Source organism: Nematolebias whitei, chromosome 8, assembly GCF_014905685.2.
Source record: "Nematolebias whitei isolate Nwh7 chromosome 8, NemWhi1, whole genome shotgun sequence".
Taxonomy (NCBI): Eukaryota; Metazoa; Chordata; class Actinopteri; order Cyprinodontiformes; family Rivulidae; genus Nematolebias; species Nematolebias whitei.
The window spans coordinates 9,405,503-9,422,402 of NC_056505.1; the positions used below are offsets into that span (position 1 = coordinate 9,405,503).

The 16,900-nt window shown below is 39.2% G+C and overlaps 2 protein-coding genes across 3 annotated transcripts; both read right to left on the minus strand.

The window, feature by feature from the left end:
- Positions 1–4,305: 4,305 nt before the first annotated feature.
- LOC119413835 (sia-alpha-2,3-Gal-beta-1,4-GlcNAc-R:alpha 2,8-sialyltransferase) lies at positions 4,306–11,064 on the minus strand. The gene is made up of 4 exons (XM_037680899.1): positions 10,626–11,064; positions 8,127–8,249; positions 6,887–7,444; positions 4,306–6,187 (listed from the first exon to the last, which is right to left on the minus strand). Exons 1-4 carry the CDS (start codon positions 10,778–10,780, stop codon positions 5,905–5,907), a joined length of 1,119 nt encoding a protein of 372 aa, XP_037536827.1. The 5' UTR covers positions 10,781–11,064; the 3' UTR covers positions 4,306–5,904.
- Positions 11,065–12,035: 971 nt separating this feature from the next.
- LOC119413205 (cyclin-G2) lies at positions 12,036–15,774 on the minus strand. 2 transcript variants are annotated; one of them, XM_037680239.1, is made up of 7 exons: positions 15,652–15,774; positions 15,430–15,567; positions 13,985–14,235; positions 13,784–13,862; positions 13,613–13,711; positions 13,231–13,433; positions 12,036–12,693 (listed from the first exon to the last, which is right to left on the minus strand). In XM_037680239.1, exons 1-7 carry the CDS (start codon positions 15,772–15,774, stop codon positions 12,582–12,584), a joined length of 1,005 nt encoding a protein of 334 aa, XP_037536167.1. In that variant the 3' UTR covers positions 12,036–12,581. The 2 variants fall into 2 exon arrangements, with proteins under 2 accessions (XP_037536167.1, XP_037536166.1); XM_037680238.1 differs by having other exon boundaries at positions 13,613–13,862.
- Positions 15,775–16,900: the final 1,126 nt, after the last annotated feature.

The following is a 16,900-nucleotide window of genomic DNA, read 5'->3' on the forward strand; positions in this document are numbered from 1 at the left end:
GACGGACGGACGGACGGACGGACGGACGGACGGACGGACGGACGGACAGACAGATAGACAGACAGATAGACAGATAGACAGATAGATAGATAGATAGATGCTTACAGTATATTGTATGTTCATCAGTGTGATAAATCAAAATCAGTTAAATGTGAACGTTAGTGCTCTTTACTCAAAAAATCCACACGTCACATCTACATTTCAAGATCCAGTTATTATAGACGCATTAAACGTTAAATAGGAATGTTTCTATATTTCTTACCACAGTAATATTGTTACAGACGTTAGTAGTTGACACTCAAAACAACACATGTTGGTTTGGTGTTTACCTTTAATCTAAATATTTAAGGTGTAAACATTTTTAATAATCACGTTAAAAGTTACAATATTTGTCTTTGCTGCCTGTTTGTTTTTCAAATATATATATTAGTGTGTGTGAATGACAGGGATTAACTTAAAACACTTTGTAGAACGGTGCTTTAAAGTTCAGTCCATTTAGTTGAGTGGCATTTCTGCCACATTCAAAATGGCGTCAACCTGTCTATGTTTGAGAACAGGAAGGAGGAGGAGTAATCAGACTAGGTTTTAATCTGCTTTAATTGGTTTACTTCTGACAGATTTTATGAACGAGTAATTTAGCCTTTCAGTGTCACGTAGGAAAGTTGAACTGTAGCTCCTTCCGTTGAACTTAACTTTCATTTGTAATCATCACATTCCTTGATAATGAGCAAGTCTGATCCAAAAATAAAACAAATTCAGCTTTTTTTATTGCTCCAATGAATCTCAGTAAAGTTTTAACATTCAAGCCAAACTGAGTAGATCTCCTGAATCTGAGACTGCTTTTTCCAATCATGTCGCAAGTAAGAGAAAGCGATACACATTTTTCAAATTATCATAATTCCTCAATCAGTTACACTTTTGACATAATTCCAACTGATCCTGAGAGCCAAGAAGCAGAGCTGTCCTCCATGAGTTGCTACTTTCTTGTGGAAGAGGAGTATGTGTGGCTAAATTATCTTAGGAGCTGTAGTGTCAGGCTCAGCCCAAATAAATCCATGGGTTTGCCTTCCTGTGGGCTCACCACCTGCAGGTGGGGTCACATAGGTCAGATGCAGTATGGGCAGATGCTAAAGCAAGGGCCTTCGTGGTTTGACCCTAGCGTACCGAAGCTCGCTCCTGTGATATGAAATGTCACTTTCAGGAGTGGAAGGATCTTGTTCAGTGACTAGATTTTGTTAGACTTTGTTACCTTAATTAGTCAAATTATTAATAATATAAAATATAATGTTCATTAACGGCTGTTTTTTATCTGTTAACGCTTCATAAAAACTAAAATTAAGTTGAGTTAAGTTGCTGAGGTTTTGTCATTGATAATTAGTTTTAGCGTTAGCCTTTCTCCTGTTAGACCTGTATTAAAAAGAATCACATTTTTGCTTTTTAAAACACATTTATCATATTTTTTAAATTTAATTTAAATACCCTCAATTGGATCATAGTAATTCCGCCATTAACTGACCATTTGTCAACCATTATTTCAAATAATTCTTTCTGACCTGATTTCAGAGGAAAATACAGTTTTTATTCAACACTGACATAAGGAATATGCAGGCACATAAAGGCCATTTATCATGGAGCATAATTAAAACATTTAAGACAATTTTTTTTTTACACAAATGTTTGCTTTGTTCAAACAAACAAGACATCACAGTCCAATACATGATTCATGACATGTACACAAGCAGCTAAAGCTTTGTATGCGTTGTGGAACAATGTTTCCATGCAGAAAACAAAGAAACACAAGTCCATGAGTGTTAAAGGGTTTTTGGAACTGAACACGTAAAGTGATGCATCTAAAATAAATTTGTTTAAATTTGTTTTAGGTTCTGCTCGTCCTTGTCTGGTCGTTTAATGCACAAAAAGCCATACGGTTATTCTCACGGACAGTTCTTACAGACTTTGTTAGCATTGATCAACTTTACACACATTCTACATTTTGATTTTAAACATAAAAGACATTTCTTGAAAGACATGTCCAACATTCATGTCAGAACCAGAGGAAATTTCAGTCAAATTACACCAAAGGTATGACATTCATGGAGTCACAAGTTTTACTGCATTATCTTGCTGCAGCCACAAATAATAAATTCAGCATTAAAAGTGTTGTTTTGCTGAAACTGGTTGGTGTTGTACAGCATCGAGAACTTAACTTGGACTTTTTTTTTTTTTTACTTTCAACAGCCTTTGGTTTACCTTCAAGAATGAAGGAACCACAGAAATTGTTCTGACACATTTATGAAATTAAATGGATTAACATTCTGGTTACAAACTTTTCACCAGATACATTTATCTGATTAGAAAACTTTAGAGGTAAACAATCTTAAGGGATGTTAAAACGTCATATTTGTGAAGAAAGATGGTGAGCAAAGGCCTCTCACACTAAATCTGAATAAGAACAAAAACACACTTCAACTACTAGAAGTGAGTAACTTCTATTAAATCCTATTAGAGCTCTGTTTTATTTAACCACAATCACGTGACCAGATTTCACTGTTTAGGTCATCCACATGTTCTTATCTGTTGTAGTTTGAATAGAAAGAAACTTTAGGACTAACTTTATAAAAAGTAAATGTGGGTTTGTTGTTGTAAATCGATCTGTAGAGGTTTTGGTCCATGTGTTATAGCAATAGAGTTATTATAGCTATTTAACAACTCTCATACAAAGATTAAGATTACTGATTACACAAATGGCAATACAAACTATACCAAAAGCTTAAATTTACCCTCCAACAAGTTTCAAAAAGGTTGTATAAAACTATAGCGTCAAATATCTGTTAGTGCCTCACATGCAATGTTATATGATCATGCTCCTTATACAAGATGCAAGAAGTCGCAGAAATTCATTCAATGTTGCAAATATCGTCGCAAATATGGTTGTCAACAAAATCTTGAAAACAAGTGCTGCAAACTGAGTTTACTTATTTGGTAGTGAAAGAAGTAAACAGTAAACATCCCCCACCCCCACACACAAAATAGCTGTTATTGAATCTCTCTGTTAATTATCCCCCAACATTCTTTAAATGAAACATAATTTCCGCCCTTGCTCAAGCCTGCCGTGTACTGTAAACTGCTGGAACACTGGTGTTTGAACTATTTGGTCGCCATGACAAGACGTATGCTTGGAGGAGTCAAGGAGAAGCTTTTAAACCTAAAAACACTGTACCAACTGTCAAGCATGGTGGTGGGAGGATCATGGTGTTAGGTTGGTGAACTGCACAGAGCAGATAGAGAAATGAAGGTGGAGGACTACCTCCAAATGATCCAACTTCACCTTAAATCAACAGCTGGATGGTTGAAACTTGAACAAAGATGGATGTTTCAACAGGACAATGTGTGACCCCAGATACACAATAAAACTGGTTTAAGAGAGGGTAACATTTAGCTTCTGGAATGTCCTTCCCAAAGGCACAACCTCAACTCGATTGAAAAGTTGTGAAATACACGAGCCAGAGCTACACTAACCAACCAATTTAGATGAACTCTACTAATTCTTCCAAGAAGTGTGGTCAAAGATCCAGACAGAATAATCACAGGAGCTGTGGTTGAGGTACAACTTGATAAAGGACATTTAATCAAACATTGTTGGGGTGTATGTATATATTTGAGCCTCTGTGAGTAATTTTCACAAAACAATTCAAACGTGCGTCCAACTGTTGTTTGTAAAACCTGTTAAAGTACATCTTGTATAATCAGTTCACCCTGGAAAAAGAATGGATCAAATAAATGATTACCATCACCAACGGGATCGCCTCTCACACGACTGCATTGTCCGTTTTGTCTTCTGTTTCTGTTAAAACTGTTCAAGACTGCAAACATAGTGGAGATTTGAGATTGGCAAAAAAAATATGGCTTTTTAATGGTTTTGCAAAATAGTACTTTCATAAATATCATTAAAGACCTCAACTGCAAGTTCAGCTGGTAGTTGACTTAACAGAACTACTGAATAAACTAATGCAGCTTCTCCGTCTCCATCTTCTACTGCTTATCCCTGGTTGGCTCACGGAGGAAACAGGTTCAGGAGACAAACCCAGATCTTGCTCTCGCCAGCGACTCTCCAGCTCCTCCTGGAGGACACCAAGGTGTTCCTACGCCAGAGAGGACGTCACCAGCGAGTTCTGGGTCTCTTCCCAGTGGGACGTGCCCAGAAAACCTCCAAAGGAAGGCATCCTAATCAGCTTTCAGAACCACCTCAGCTGACTCCTTTCAACGTGGAGGAGCATCTAGTCCAAGCTCCCCTGGATGACAGAGCTCCTCACCCTATCTTTTAAGGCTGAACCCAGCCACCCTACTAAGGAAGTTAATTTTGACCACTTGTATCCAGAATCTTGTTCTTTCATGATCCAAACCTCATGACCATAAGGGTTGGAACATTGACAGACCAGTAAATCGACAGCATTGAGATTTAACTCTACGCTTTCCTCACCACAACTGACCGAAGCAACACCCTCATTACTGATGACAAGGTCCCAATGTGTTCCTCCATCTCCTGCTCCATGCTACCATCACTCATGAACTCCCACATATTTAAACTCCTCCACCCAATGTTAGCTCGCTAAAATTCATTCAGGTAGAAGGATAATCAAGATGACATAAAATTTGTCTGGCATGTGAATGGTGTGCATGATATCTTAATAACATCCAAAATATTACATTTGTAAATTCACACTAGCATGCATTGTTATTGGACAGTTTACATTGAAATAAAAATATGACCGCTTCAGTTCTCAGATTTGAAGATTACACTTTAAGTCTTTCATTGCTAAAACATCTGGCTTCCAGTTTAGACAAAAAATAAATAAATAAGTAAATGAAAACATCAAAAAGTGTCTAATTTTCGTTAGTGGACAAACAGTAAGCTTTGCTAGAAAACAAAATCAGACCTTCAACCCTTTAAAAACACATTTTCTAAGTTTTCGAGGGATTATTATCACTCACCATAATTATAACGCCCATAAATAACAGCATACGTTTAATAATATGTCTAAAAATGCTACAGCGATTTTAAACAGCCTCGTCTTGTCACGTCCATGTATTGCAATTAAAATTTAGTAGAGAAAATGGGAAACAGGTTTTATGAAAAATCATACTGTGTCAAACCCATTCTACAATGGTGAGAACATTTTGGTTCAACTTGACCCGAGCTTCACCAGTTTTTATGTCTGAAATGTCCCAGATTTAATATTGTGGCCTTATGGAATTGTAGTTTAGTTGAAATAATTCGCCCAGCCCCAGAAACGTATGTAGGCCGACACCACTTTCTGCAGCTATGAACCTTAAAGACAACAGATATTGTGAGTTCATCAATTTATGGCTTATTGTTGGAATGTTGAATATTATTATCTCAAAGACCTGAAGAATCTTAATGATGTTTGAAGCTGACAGTCACACTAGAAAAACTAAAAGACAAGCATGTATCTATAGTGAGTCGTCTTGTAAACAAATACCATCTTCAACAGCAGTGCAGAATGACCTGCACCAATCTTGGACATCAAATCTGATTGCAAAAAACACTGATCTAACTCCTTCCCTGAGATTAGGCAGTGATTTCAGTTTACATAATCAGTGTACTGTAAAGGAGACTGATCTGCATTAATCAGAATGGGAATATTTGACTCTCCAGCTGAGATCCTTGTCAGTGTTTAGCCACAGTAAGCCGAAGGATGCCTCAATATTCTGAGTGGATTACTTTCCCAGTGAGAAAGACGTCAAGTGAAATTATAAAGTGGCATGTGTCTGCAGAATGAAAATCCTTCCCTATCCTATAACATTTACCATGCTTATGTGTCACCAAATAAAAGAGCTGAAGTACACGACTCCTGGTTTCCAGTCGTTGACCATCGGATGAGTCTATGTGCAGTGTGTTAGGCTGAGTTTGGTCACACCTTCCCTGTGCAGCTTGTAGAGCAGCTTGAATTCACTGGGCAGCTGATGAGTCTCCTGCCACTTGGTGGTGAATTTGGTCCCTTTCTTGTCATAGTAATGGTAAGGCAACTCCTTGCCTGTGTTGGGGTCCCAGCCGAAGGGCCAAAAGCCATAAAGGTGGATTTCATCACACATGGCGGAGGCCAGCGTGTACATGAGGATCCCAGTGCTCAGACGTTTGGGGGAGAGGTTTTTAGTCTTCCAGTATCTGCGAGGAAACAGGAAGTCATTTCATCAGTAATAAATCCAACATACGTGACTTTTCTAATTTACAGAAACTCGAATGGACCATTGATCTAACCTCATTTCTCTTCCAATATTACTCCATGTCCACTAATTTCAGAGTATTGATGTTTCCATCTACCTAATGTATAAACTATAACTGGTTTATTACCCAGCCTTTTCCGGCAGACTATGGGCAGGCGTCCAGCCAATGCAACCAGGAAAAAAGACATGGCATCATTGGACAGACTGGTGAGGAAGCTGGCTCTGTGGTGGGTACAGAGCTGGACTCTCTGGTGACTGTGGCACAGAAAAACCCCAGACAACTCTATGGTTCTGGTTCCTGAACAACAGCCATGCTGGAGTGTGTTCAGTCATGTTCAGTCAATCTTGATGATCGATGACAATGATTAGTTGTATTTATTATAGAAATCAGAACATCATTCCAACTTATACTGTATCATGTAACCAGTGTATTGACTCAACACAGAGTATCTTGGTAAAGGCAGTATTCCTTAAGTGAATTAACATATTTTAGTATATAGTCAATGTGTGTGCATAGTTATTATTCAAACATCTTTTAATATGAGAGTAAAATACATTAAAAGAGGCCATAAATTGTTCACTACTCCTAAATTTTAATAAAGTGGAGTGTTTTATCCACTACTGATCAGTTACGTCTTACTTGTTGACATCGTGCATGATGTTTCCAGGCCAGGCCAGTTCAACCTTCAGCTGGCCTTTGTGCTCCACGAAGAAGTCCACCAGGGTTCGAGTTACTGTGGCAGAAGTGTGAAGGAAGAAGGCAGGAATCCAAAGGATGGCTCCCTCCAGCTTCTTCAGGTTGAGGAAGAAGTTGTTCCTGTCTTGTATGGTCAGCAGGTTGTTGTAGTATCTTTCCAGGATGCTGGGGTTAAAGGTGGTCAGGTTGGTCTTCCTCCCCACGTCTTTGGAGTAGATCTCCGTGGGGGCGAAGTTGCAGCGGAAGACAAAGTCGGCCTGGTCGATTTCAGAGCCGCAGTGGCTGCCAGTTAGGATGCCGCTGTTCCCCACCACAGCGCACACACTGTAGTGCCTGTTGAGGATGGGAGAGGTGTCTGGGAGCAGGGACTTGAAGTTGTTGCTGATGGAGAAGACATACTTATGGCTGGAGTAGTCAAAGTGCATCAGCTGGCCCACACGAACGCTGTTCTTAGTGAGGGAGAAGTTGTTGGGAATGTTGATGAAGCTGAAGATATCTTTCCTGAAAAACAGGAAAATATTTCAGCAGCTAAAAGAGACATCTACTTTTTTATAAGCAGGCCGGCTTGTGATGCCTGTTTGTTTTTTCTCCCTAATTTCGGTCAACAACCATTTGAACATATCTTTGTACTTTAAATTTATTTTTTTTTCACCATAAGCGATATAAAATTGTAACAGATTCCACTTTCTTCTAAACAATACAAACAATCAGCTGGACATTTGATATTCTACTGCTGCTACACAGTAAAATGTACAAGTATTGAAAGTAGCATGGCAGGAAGGAATGCATATCGCCCGCCACCTTACATGCCAGAGCTTTAAATAAAGATCTTGCACATCTTTTAGCACTTGAAGTACATTTGTGGGATAACTATCAGCTACTATCACCAGACTGTAGCTCGATATCTGTAGTCTTCATATTAATTTAATTTACAATATCAAGACTACAGATATTGTAAATTTAATTTAGGTTATGGCTTTTTGTGTGTTTGCTAAGTTTTGTTAGCTCTAGGGGCCACCTTGCCATTCAAAAGTTATTTGGTTATGGATGTGCAGTACGTCCAATAAATACTTTCTGGGCGTTTCCTTAAAATCAGCCCAGTGGTTCATGGGATATTTTGCCAACAGATGCATGATCACCCAACTTCCATGGCGGCAGGTGATGATAAAAAGGAGAAGCTTACCTCTGCAGGTAAAAGGCCGTCCTGTTGAACTTCCATTTCGATGGTTTTCCTTGGAGCTCTTCATTCAGGGCGTTTGTTAAAGGGATGAAGGAAGGGTCCAAGAAATTCATGGCAAACTGAGACCTGAAGGCAACAATAAAACAGCAACAGCAAGCTGTTTCATTAAGGAATAACTAGGAAAACTACATGACAAGTCAATTAAATTCAATTCAGTTTATTTATATAGCGTCAAGTCACAAAAGAAGTCGTCTCAGGGCACTGAACAGAAACATTCATATAAAAATAATAAGCTCACACTCTTTATCTGAGGAGCAGACTGCTTTGAATTTAACTCCATTGCAGAACTCTCATCTTGAGCAAGCACGAAGGCAACAGTGGAAAGGAAAAACAGACACCATCATCAAACATCATCATCATTAATATAGGGGGTTGTGTTTGTATGTGTTATTTTTTAACCTCTCAATAGTTTGTTGACTGCTCTCTGATGGATGTAAGATACTGACAACTCATAACTACACCACATAAGCCCATGTCACATAAACGGTGCCGTTTTCTGTAAAGTGCCAAAAACATATGGTAGAAACAGTTTTAAGTTTCTATATAAATTATAACTTAGATTATGTTTTTCTAAAACTCTTGACTCATATAAAGTCAGTATTTTAGACAGAATTTGACACACAAAGAAAAAAATGTGTCTATGACCTCTTTTTTTTTTTTCCTGAGCCACATTGCAAAAATTGGTCACAGCATGTCCCAGAAAACTGCAGGAAAACTGGTTCATGTGAATCTTATCTAGGCTGGAAATAATAAGAAAAAACAAAAAGACTATTAAAATCTCACAGTTGATCCAAAAGTACTGCAGCAAGAAATCTGATAAGATTTTTTACCTAATCAAACGGAATCTTTTCCTTGAATAAATAATCTCTTAATAGGCAAGACCTTAAATTATAACAAACAAAGTGTTTCATTCTCAGCCTGCAGATATTCTTGTGGCTCCTAAAGTTCCTGAAAATAAATAAAATAAAGAAGAACCTTCAGCTTTTAGATGCCTTTCAGTGAACTGGGTCATAGTTATGAGGCAAATATTCTGTCAGTTTATTTATTTATTTATTTGTTTGTTTTCCAAAATAAATGTAATTGAGAAAATTGTGGAAATACATCCTATTTACTCGATCATATTTACTGTATATTACATTTTTGATTGATTGTGTTTTGAAATCACCTTATTTGTATAAAATATTTTCATAGCTTTTAAACATGGATAATTTTAGTAAAATGTGGTGAAGCTGGAACAAAATGCCGGTAACAGGCAGCTTAAAGACTTCATTTACAATCTGCGTGACTGGAAAACAAGCAAATACGATTTGGTTTGAGTCTTTCAAAAAGTAGAATATAACTAACATAAAACTGTCTATTTCTGATTAACTGATTACATCTAAGTCTGAACTTCTGTAATTGATTTTCTTGCAAACATGCAGATCAGAGTGAATAACTGCTGAAATTTGCTTAAAAAACTGTAACAGTTTAGGTTAAAACAAACAGAGCAGAAGCTAAAAGTAGCAAAAATGCTGCTTAGAAACTCAAAGCAAAATGCAAGCTATGCTAGCTAAGTAGCAAAAGACAAGCTGAAAGCTAAATATAGCACAGGGGTAAGTAACAGGAGCAAAAAGTTATCTAAAAGCTAAAAGTAGTGAGACACTAAAATACAAAAATAGCAAAACACAAGCTAAAAGCAGAAAAAGGCTAATTTAAAGCTAAAATAGCAATAGTTAGCTAAAAGAGCCAACCGACCATCTAGAATCTAAAAGTAGCTAAATGCAAGCTAAAAGTAGTAACATGCTAGCTAATGTGCAAACTACAAGCTGAAAGCTATCAAAACATTAGCAAAATGTACATAAGAAGAAAACAAAAATAAATCAAACATGCCGAAGGTAAAAATAAACAATTTTAGACTGATTTGAAGCATTTATTGAGAAAAGGTGTTGCTAATATTTGAATATTTTGAAAAGTATAAAACTTATAAAAAACCAAAAGCCACAGCACTCCTGACGGGGATGAATGAATTCCGGGTTAAAACACCACCAAGTGTGCAGTAAATAAATAAATAAATAAATGTAGGAAAATAATAAATAGGTCAGAATCATAAAGAGAAAGATTTCAGTAGTTAAAATGTGAGCATCAGTTTATTTTATGTGTCAAATAGTCCATGTGGGCTTGTTCCACCTGTCTGTTTTGTTGTTTTATTTATTTATTAACATAATCAGGCCAAAAATAAAGTATCTTGATGGTGACTTAGGGAAGGGCCAATGCTGTGCAGACATATGGTCCATGCATGCTTTCTTTTAAGCATTGTAATTTACCTTTGCACGCATCTCAATAAGGATAAAACACTTTGGACATGCAGCTCCAGGCCTGATAAAGACAATGTGTCCAGGTGCAGCTGTCCACACATTCGGGCCTCTGTCTGTTTACATCAACCTGCTGAGCATCGTTACTCACCGAAATCCTGCGTGGAACATGATCCTGGGCCCTCCGTAATATTTACTGGAGCTGAAGAGGCTGTCCTTCCTCAGAGACACGTAGCTGATGAGGGACAGGATGAGCACGACGACGCTCAGGATGATCAGACCCAGGGCCTTGGCGATGCGGACCATCTTGGGTCTGTTTTCATCCCCGGTGCGCAGCGAGGAGTCGGTTTATGTGGTCATGTCCGGGGCTTGTCCCGACGATCCGGCGCTCCTTGTCTCATAGACCCGCGGGAAATGATCGCTCGGCGGACTGCATGATGAGGATGAGGATGATGGTGGAGATGTCTTGGCTCGGTCCACTCTCATTCCTCCGATGTTGCTGCAGCCGCTTCCGTCCTGGCTGCGGGTTTAATCATGAGCAGAAATATGTCAACATCCAGACAGCAGCGCCTCCTCCACCCCCTCTCACTGACGGAGGCAAGCTTCTCTGCAGCACAAAGGAGTTGGTCCAGAAATAGAGGGACACAGAAAGATGAGGAAGACACCCCGACGGGACGCGCACGATCTTTGTGGGGACTGTTGTTCCTTTGACAGTTTTGCTGCTGGATGGGAGCATTGGTTCTAAAATCTGTACACACTTTTCTACATTAATGGTTTCTAAGATGTGTGCGCTGCATTTGGCAGGGGCACGGATGCACCCCCATACCATAAGAGAGGCGGGCGTTTGAACTGTGAGCTGGAAACAGCCCCTCTCCTCTTTAGAATGGAGGACGTTGTTGTCACAGTTGTTGTCGGAAAGAACCAAAAGCGCATATTTATGCAAGGACTTTATGAACGGAACGGTTTTAATTATAAAAAAGGGGCGTCGGCAAGCTAATGAAATGGAATTGCAAAACAAAAAGCCGACAGAGCTAAAACACAAAATATTAAAAACATAAAGCACATGAGGAGTGGTGTAAAGGGCATATAGGAATGATTGAAACAGCTCAGTTTAATGAATACAGGGGTCAGGTGTGAGATGGGGGCACTTTGCCTCGGTCTATTATAAATCAGTTTCCACACCCCCCCCCCCCCAACAGAAAACAGCTAACTTTATATGGGCTCCTCATTGCATGATAGAGCTTTAAGCAGCATTTGTGAACAGTGAACTGTGTTTACAGTGATCTAAAGACGTGTGCCGGATGTCCAGTACAAAATCAAGACCATTTTTAAATAACTACAAGTTTGTGTACTTGAAAGTATCTTATGACACCAGTTTACTATCGATTCTAAAGTGTTTTCGCAAACAACCAAAGATGATAAACAAAACCTTTTAAAATTAACATTTTTTTTAATTTAGTATTGTTTTTGCATTTCATACATATCATAAGGTCTTTAAACAAACAATAATGGTTATATGGCATCACAAAACTTTTTTTTTTTACATGTTTTAAACATTTTATTTTTACATTTCACAGTAAGCTTATCTTAGTAGATAGAAACAACATGCATACTCACATATGTCAATGTCTCCATGCATTTACAGTTAACTTTCCCACTAAAATGTCACCCATGACACATATTGGTTTTATATGAACGTACATTTTATATGCGTAATACTGGTGTCAAGTATTAGAAAAACACTACAAAACATTCAGAATGTTTGAGTATATTAGCTGGTATTGGACACATTCTCTGGTTCTTCTTGTGCTCTTTCTATTCATCCTAAAACGTGTCAAACACAAAGAGAACTTGGAAAGAGACATTAAGTTGTATTAATAACAAGCTGCCAAGAGTATTGCTTTTTTACTATACTGCATTATTACGATTTCATTTTTTATTACACAAGCAGATGACAAACTGATCAAACACAGGCACTTTATCATAGAAAATCAGTCGAGTTGAGTTGCATACGTACTTATGATAAACAAAACACAAAGCGCACGTCTGCCCTGAAATCTGACACCATTCAGGGGAAAACAAACATCTGCTTCACGATGGACAGCCATCACTCTGCACGGTCGAGGAACGTGGAGGGGAAGAATGCTCCTTCACCGTCACTTCCTAACGAGCCACATGGACTTTCTTCCCCACAGCTCATGTCCTCACAGGAGTCCTCGCTGTAAGACACAAAAAGAAGACTATCTAAAAAAATGTCTTTGATTTGGAAGAACCACTTTTCAGTCATTTTTTCACTACATTTACTCTTTATTTATCCAGGTAGTCTCATTGAGCCACGAGAACTCATTTTCAAGAGAGACCTGTTTGGGGAGCGGATGGTGGGGGTTGAGGGCCCTTGCTCGGGGGGCCAGGGTGGGGCGAATGAGGGTGGAGGGAGGTGTGGGTGTTTCACCTTTTCCACCCACATTTTGATGTTGACGGTACCGGGAGGTGAACCTGTGACTTTTTGATCACAAGCCCATCATCTAACCTCTGCGCCACCACTCCCCCAGTCAAATCGGTCGGTTTATGATCAACGAACTGGAGCGTTTACAAAATAGAAAATTAAGTAGAATTAAGAAAAAATGAACCCATCCAAAAACGGTGACCCCTAAAATCTGAACAAAACTGCAGATTTTGTGAAACCATTTCAACCTTGTTCAGTACAAAAGCATGAAAGCAGCGTGAATGAATCTGAAAATAACCGGACTATGAACCTTTCACTCTCATCCCAGCTCATCTCAGGGATGGTCGGTAGACCAGGCACGCTGAAGTGACGGGTCTGAAGACTCTGTGCAGTCCTCCTGGACAGGATCCAGACCAGTTTCTTATTGTCTGGTTTGGTGCATTCACTCGAGCGGTATTCAGTCATGCACTTGGTAACGAGTTCCTTCCAGTGGAGCAGCTCGCCATCGCCGATCTGTGAGGACGACAGACAGGAAACATCTGAGAGGCAGCTGTTTGTTTTTTTACACGGCTTAAAGTAAGACAGTAGCACCATCATGACTCCATACAAGCTCAGTGTCAGTCTCGTCTAAAAACATTGTGCTGTTATTATATTAATCCAAAACGTGAGGGTTTTGTCCAGACAAAATGTACCTTTAGATGTCTTTGGAATTGCTGGACAATCTTCAACAATGCAGCTGACTGGAGGGCTTCAAACTCTTGAGCAATGAGGGACAAAGCCAACACTGACGGCTGTAAACAGGGAAGAATTAACTCAGAGCATGCTGCAACACTGACATTCCGTTCCTCGAGAATAACTCTTACTTTTGCTTTCGAGAAAACAAGACGACATAAACAGGCTTTCAGCTGGGCTTCCAGTCTCCCGATGCTTGGGACCTCCTCCCTTAAAATATAAAGGGAATCCTACTAGTACAGATCTTGTGAAGCAGACTCAGTTGGACTGGCTCCACAGGAACTGGAGCGGTCAAAGTAAGAGCAACGTGTGACAGAGAAAGAAGTGTGTACCTGCCAGCAGACAGGGAGTTGACAGCTGAGTAGTAGAGGTGCAGGAAGGTTAGGGCCGTCACAGCTTTGGGCTCCACACAGAGTTTCTCCAAAATGATTTTCTCCATGCGGCTGAGGTCGGACACAGTGAACTTGCTTTGGCTGATGCGAATGAGCTCATGAGAGGATGAGATATTACAATCTTCCTCGAACATTTTGGCAGCAATGTGGAGACAGCACACACCAATGCAGGGTACATGTTTGGGCTGGACCTGTCACAACAGCAAGGAAACAACAAAGTCAACATCTTGTGGTTCTATTCTTCGTATAGGTGATCAAAGTTTAGGTGCAATTTGACTTAATATATGAGTGATGGCAAGATTAATAGAATGGAGTAGATGTACAAAAATAGATTAAAATGGTCTGAAAGACAGCTGCAAGCATGCAGTAATATAAAGGCATTTCTATCCAAGCTAAAAGGCAGACTGAGGAAGTATTTTAAGATTTCTACATTTCCAAATGCTCTGAGCTCCCCAGGCACAGTTAGAACCCAAGATTCAAGAGATGCCTTGCCAAAGATCATACTTTGGCAAGGCATCTCACTGGGCTGCAACTCTTGGAGATTAGTTGGGGACTGAAATTTGTGAGACAATTGCAATAAAAACGGATGATTTTCAGTTGCAGTCTTATTGAATTCTTCAGTGTTTGCAACTAAGCAATCAGCGAGCAGTGCGGTTATACGTTGATTATTAGATAAAGACTAAAATTCATGGCTACAAATGGCTTGCAAAGCTGTATTCTATTATTCACATTATTTTATCAGCTGTTTTTGTACACACCTTGGCAGCTGCCCTCAAGTTCATAATTTAATTAGCTGGAGTGCACGTTTGAAATGAAGACAGGCAGATTTGGACCAGGTTTTCAATATTTCTTATTGATCGTTGGTATGGTTTTTAGACCCGGACATTTGGTTCAGACCATTTCTCTCAAAGGAGGGCTCCCTTGGGAGGAGACAAAATAGCTCTAGGGCTCTTGAGATGGCTTAGAGATGCCCAGAATAACTTTGTGACTATTATGAGAGAAAATGTATTGCACACTTTATTTATTTTTTTTTTTTTAAACATGGTTAAAACACTCAAGCGACATGAATGTAACTCCTGCACAAATGCTGTTCGACAGCAAGGCACCAACAGTCGCAGTCTAGTGAGACTACCCTAACACTCGTGTTAGAAACAATGAGGGGTCACACTGGTTCATACAGAAAGCTCGTGAGATATATGTTGTCAGCATGAGTTCATTAATTGCTTTGCAAACTCGTTTCTTTTAAGATAAGAATACAGAATCCAGCGCAAATTCAAAACCTGAGTACTGATTCAACAGTAACACAGATGTGAATTTAACACAAACAAGTACCCTAGTACTTAAAAGAAAATAAAACTCAAAATATATTATACTTGAGTACTTACCTTCATGTTGGTAAGAAATCTGTCGAGCAAATTGACAGCTTGGACAAAAGTCTGAGTCCTGTAGCCAAAGAAGCTGGTCAGACCCCACAGTTCTTCCACTCTGCTGTCTCTGCATTTTGCAGAAACTCCAGAGTGAACCTAAAAAAAAGACCATTATCTATTTTTAAGAAGTTATTTTGGAAGCAACATACAACTGCACCAAGATGCAAATAAGTGGGTCACCTCTGGGGATGTGGACTCCATCAGGTTCAGGCCAGTTTCTCTGGGAAGAAAGTTGTACTCTTCTGCACAGCATGACTTTAGCTCCTTCAAGAGCAAGCAGTCAATGCCCTGAAGATCCCTCATCCTGGAAACATATTTAAACAGTTCAACGTGGCTTTAAATCAAATAAAACCCTCTGCAATAAGAATTCCACAACAGGATGAGAAGAGGAGCAAATGTATAAAAGCTTAGTCCCAAACCACTAATGGGTGTCAAATATCAGTAATAAAGTTCCTTCACCGCCTAAATCAAACAGAAGTTTAACAAAACCTGTTTGTTAAGACATTAACACGGGATCAATGTTTGAATTTGAAAACATGCAAAAACAAAACCTTCATTTGCCAAACAAGTTTCAGATGACATGATTTATGAACATCCATTGAAAGTAGGTCACATAAACAGTAGGACACTGCAGAACAGGCTGTACTCAGCGAGGTTTTCATAAAAAGCTATTTAAAAATATTAAGTAAAATATTATTTATATTTAAACAAAGAAGTCAATGATGAAATACATCGATTTCGGCTAACTTAGCTTGGTTTGCTACCCTGAGTAACTAGCCGGTTTTTTTTGTTTGTTTGTTTTTTACCTCGTCCAAAAGCCGTCGCCTTGCAGATAATCAGCTCTGCGACTGAATCACAAAGCTCACTTATTCATGACTACATGTTGTTCAGAGATATGATTAAAAAAAATATATAAAAAAAAAATCAAGATAATCGATCACAGACGAAAAGCAACATCCAAAACGGACAAGTTCTCGCTAACCCGAGTAAAAACTACATTACCCATCATGCACCAAACTTTGGAACGTTGGACGCGTTGAGGACGTCTCGACGTGGATGTTCACGCGCTACCATTTCAAAGTTCTCGTGGCGCTAAGTGTTTTCATCTCCAAGTTTTTGTCTGAACTAGGCAACTCTGTTGTGTTGGGCTTATCAAACCCACAAAACTAGTTTAACAATGTTATTTTGCTGTTAACGTTCAATGTTTTTACGGAATGAACGCCAGCTTGGAGTTAGCTCAACTGTAGCCTCGGATGTCGTTTCCATGGTGATGGAACTCCGTTTTTTCCTGGTAGCTGTTGTTAGCTAAATGTTGTCTCTGTGTTGTTGGAATGAATGTGAGCGATGTCTTCGGGATTCCAGCCGTCTGAGCTTCAGAGTTTCGGGTTAGCCACTGATGAAGACGTTGATTCTCCAGAGGAGGATAAAG

Excerpts from the sequence above, each read along its gene's own strand:
- LOC119413835 (XM_037680899.1), bottom strand. The coding sequence starts at position 10,780 with ATGGTCCGCATCGCCAAGGCCCTGGGTCTGATCATCCTGAGCGTCGTC. Across the intron at positions 7,445-8,126 it reads ACGGCCTTTTACCTGCAGAG|GAAAGATATCTTCAGCTTCA; the intron begins GTAAGCTTCTCC and ends CCTGTTTTTCAG. Across the intron at positions 6,188-6,886 it reads ATCATGCACGATGTCAACAA|ATACTGGAAGACTAAAAACC; the intron begins GTAAGACGTAAC and ends GTTTCCTCGCAG.
- LOC119413205 (XM_037680238.1), bottom strand. The coding sequence starts at position 15,774 with ATGAGGGATCTTCAGGGCATTGACTGCTTGCTCTTGAAGGAGCTAAAG. Across the intron at positions 13,863-13,984 it reads AACTCCCTGTCTGCTGGCAG|GGAGGAGGTCCCAAGCATCG; the intron begins GTACACACTTCT and ends TTATATTTTAAG. Across the intron at positions 13,434-13,612 it reads AATTCCAAAGACATCTAAAG|ATCGGCGATGGCGAGCTGCT; the intron begins GTACATTTTGTC and ends TCGTCCTCACAG.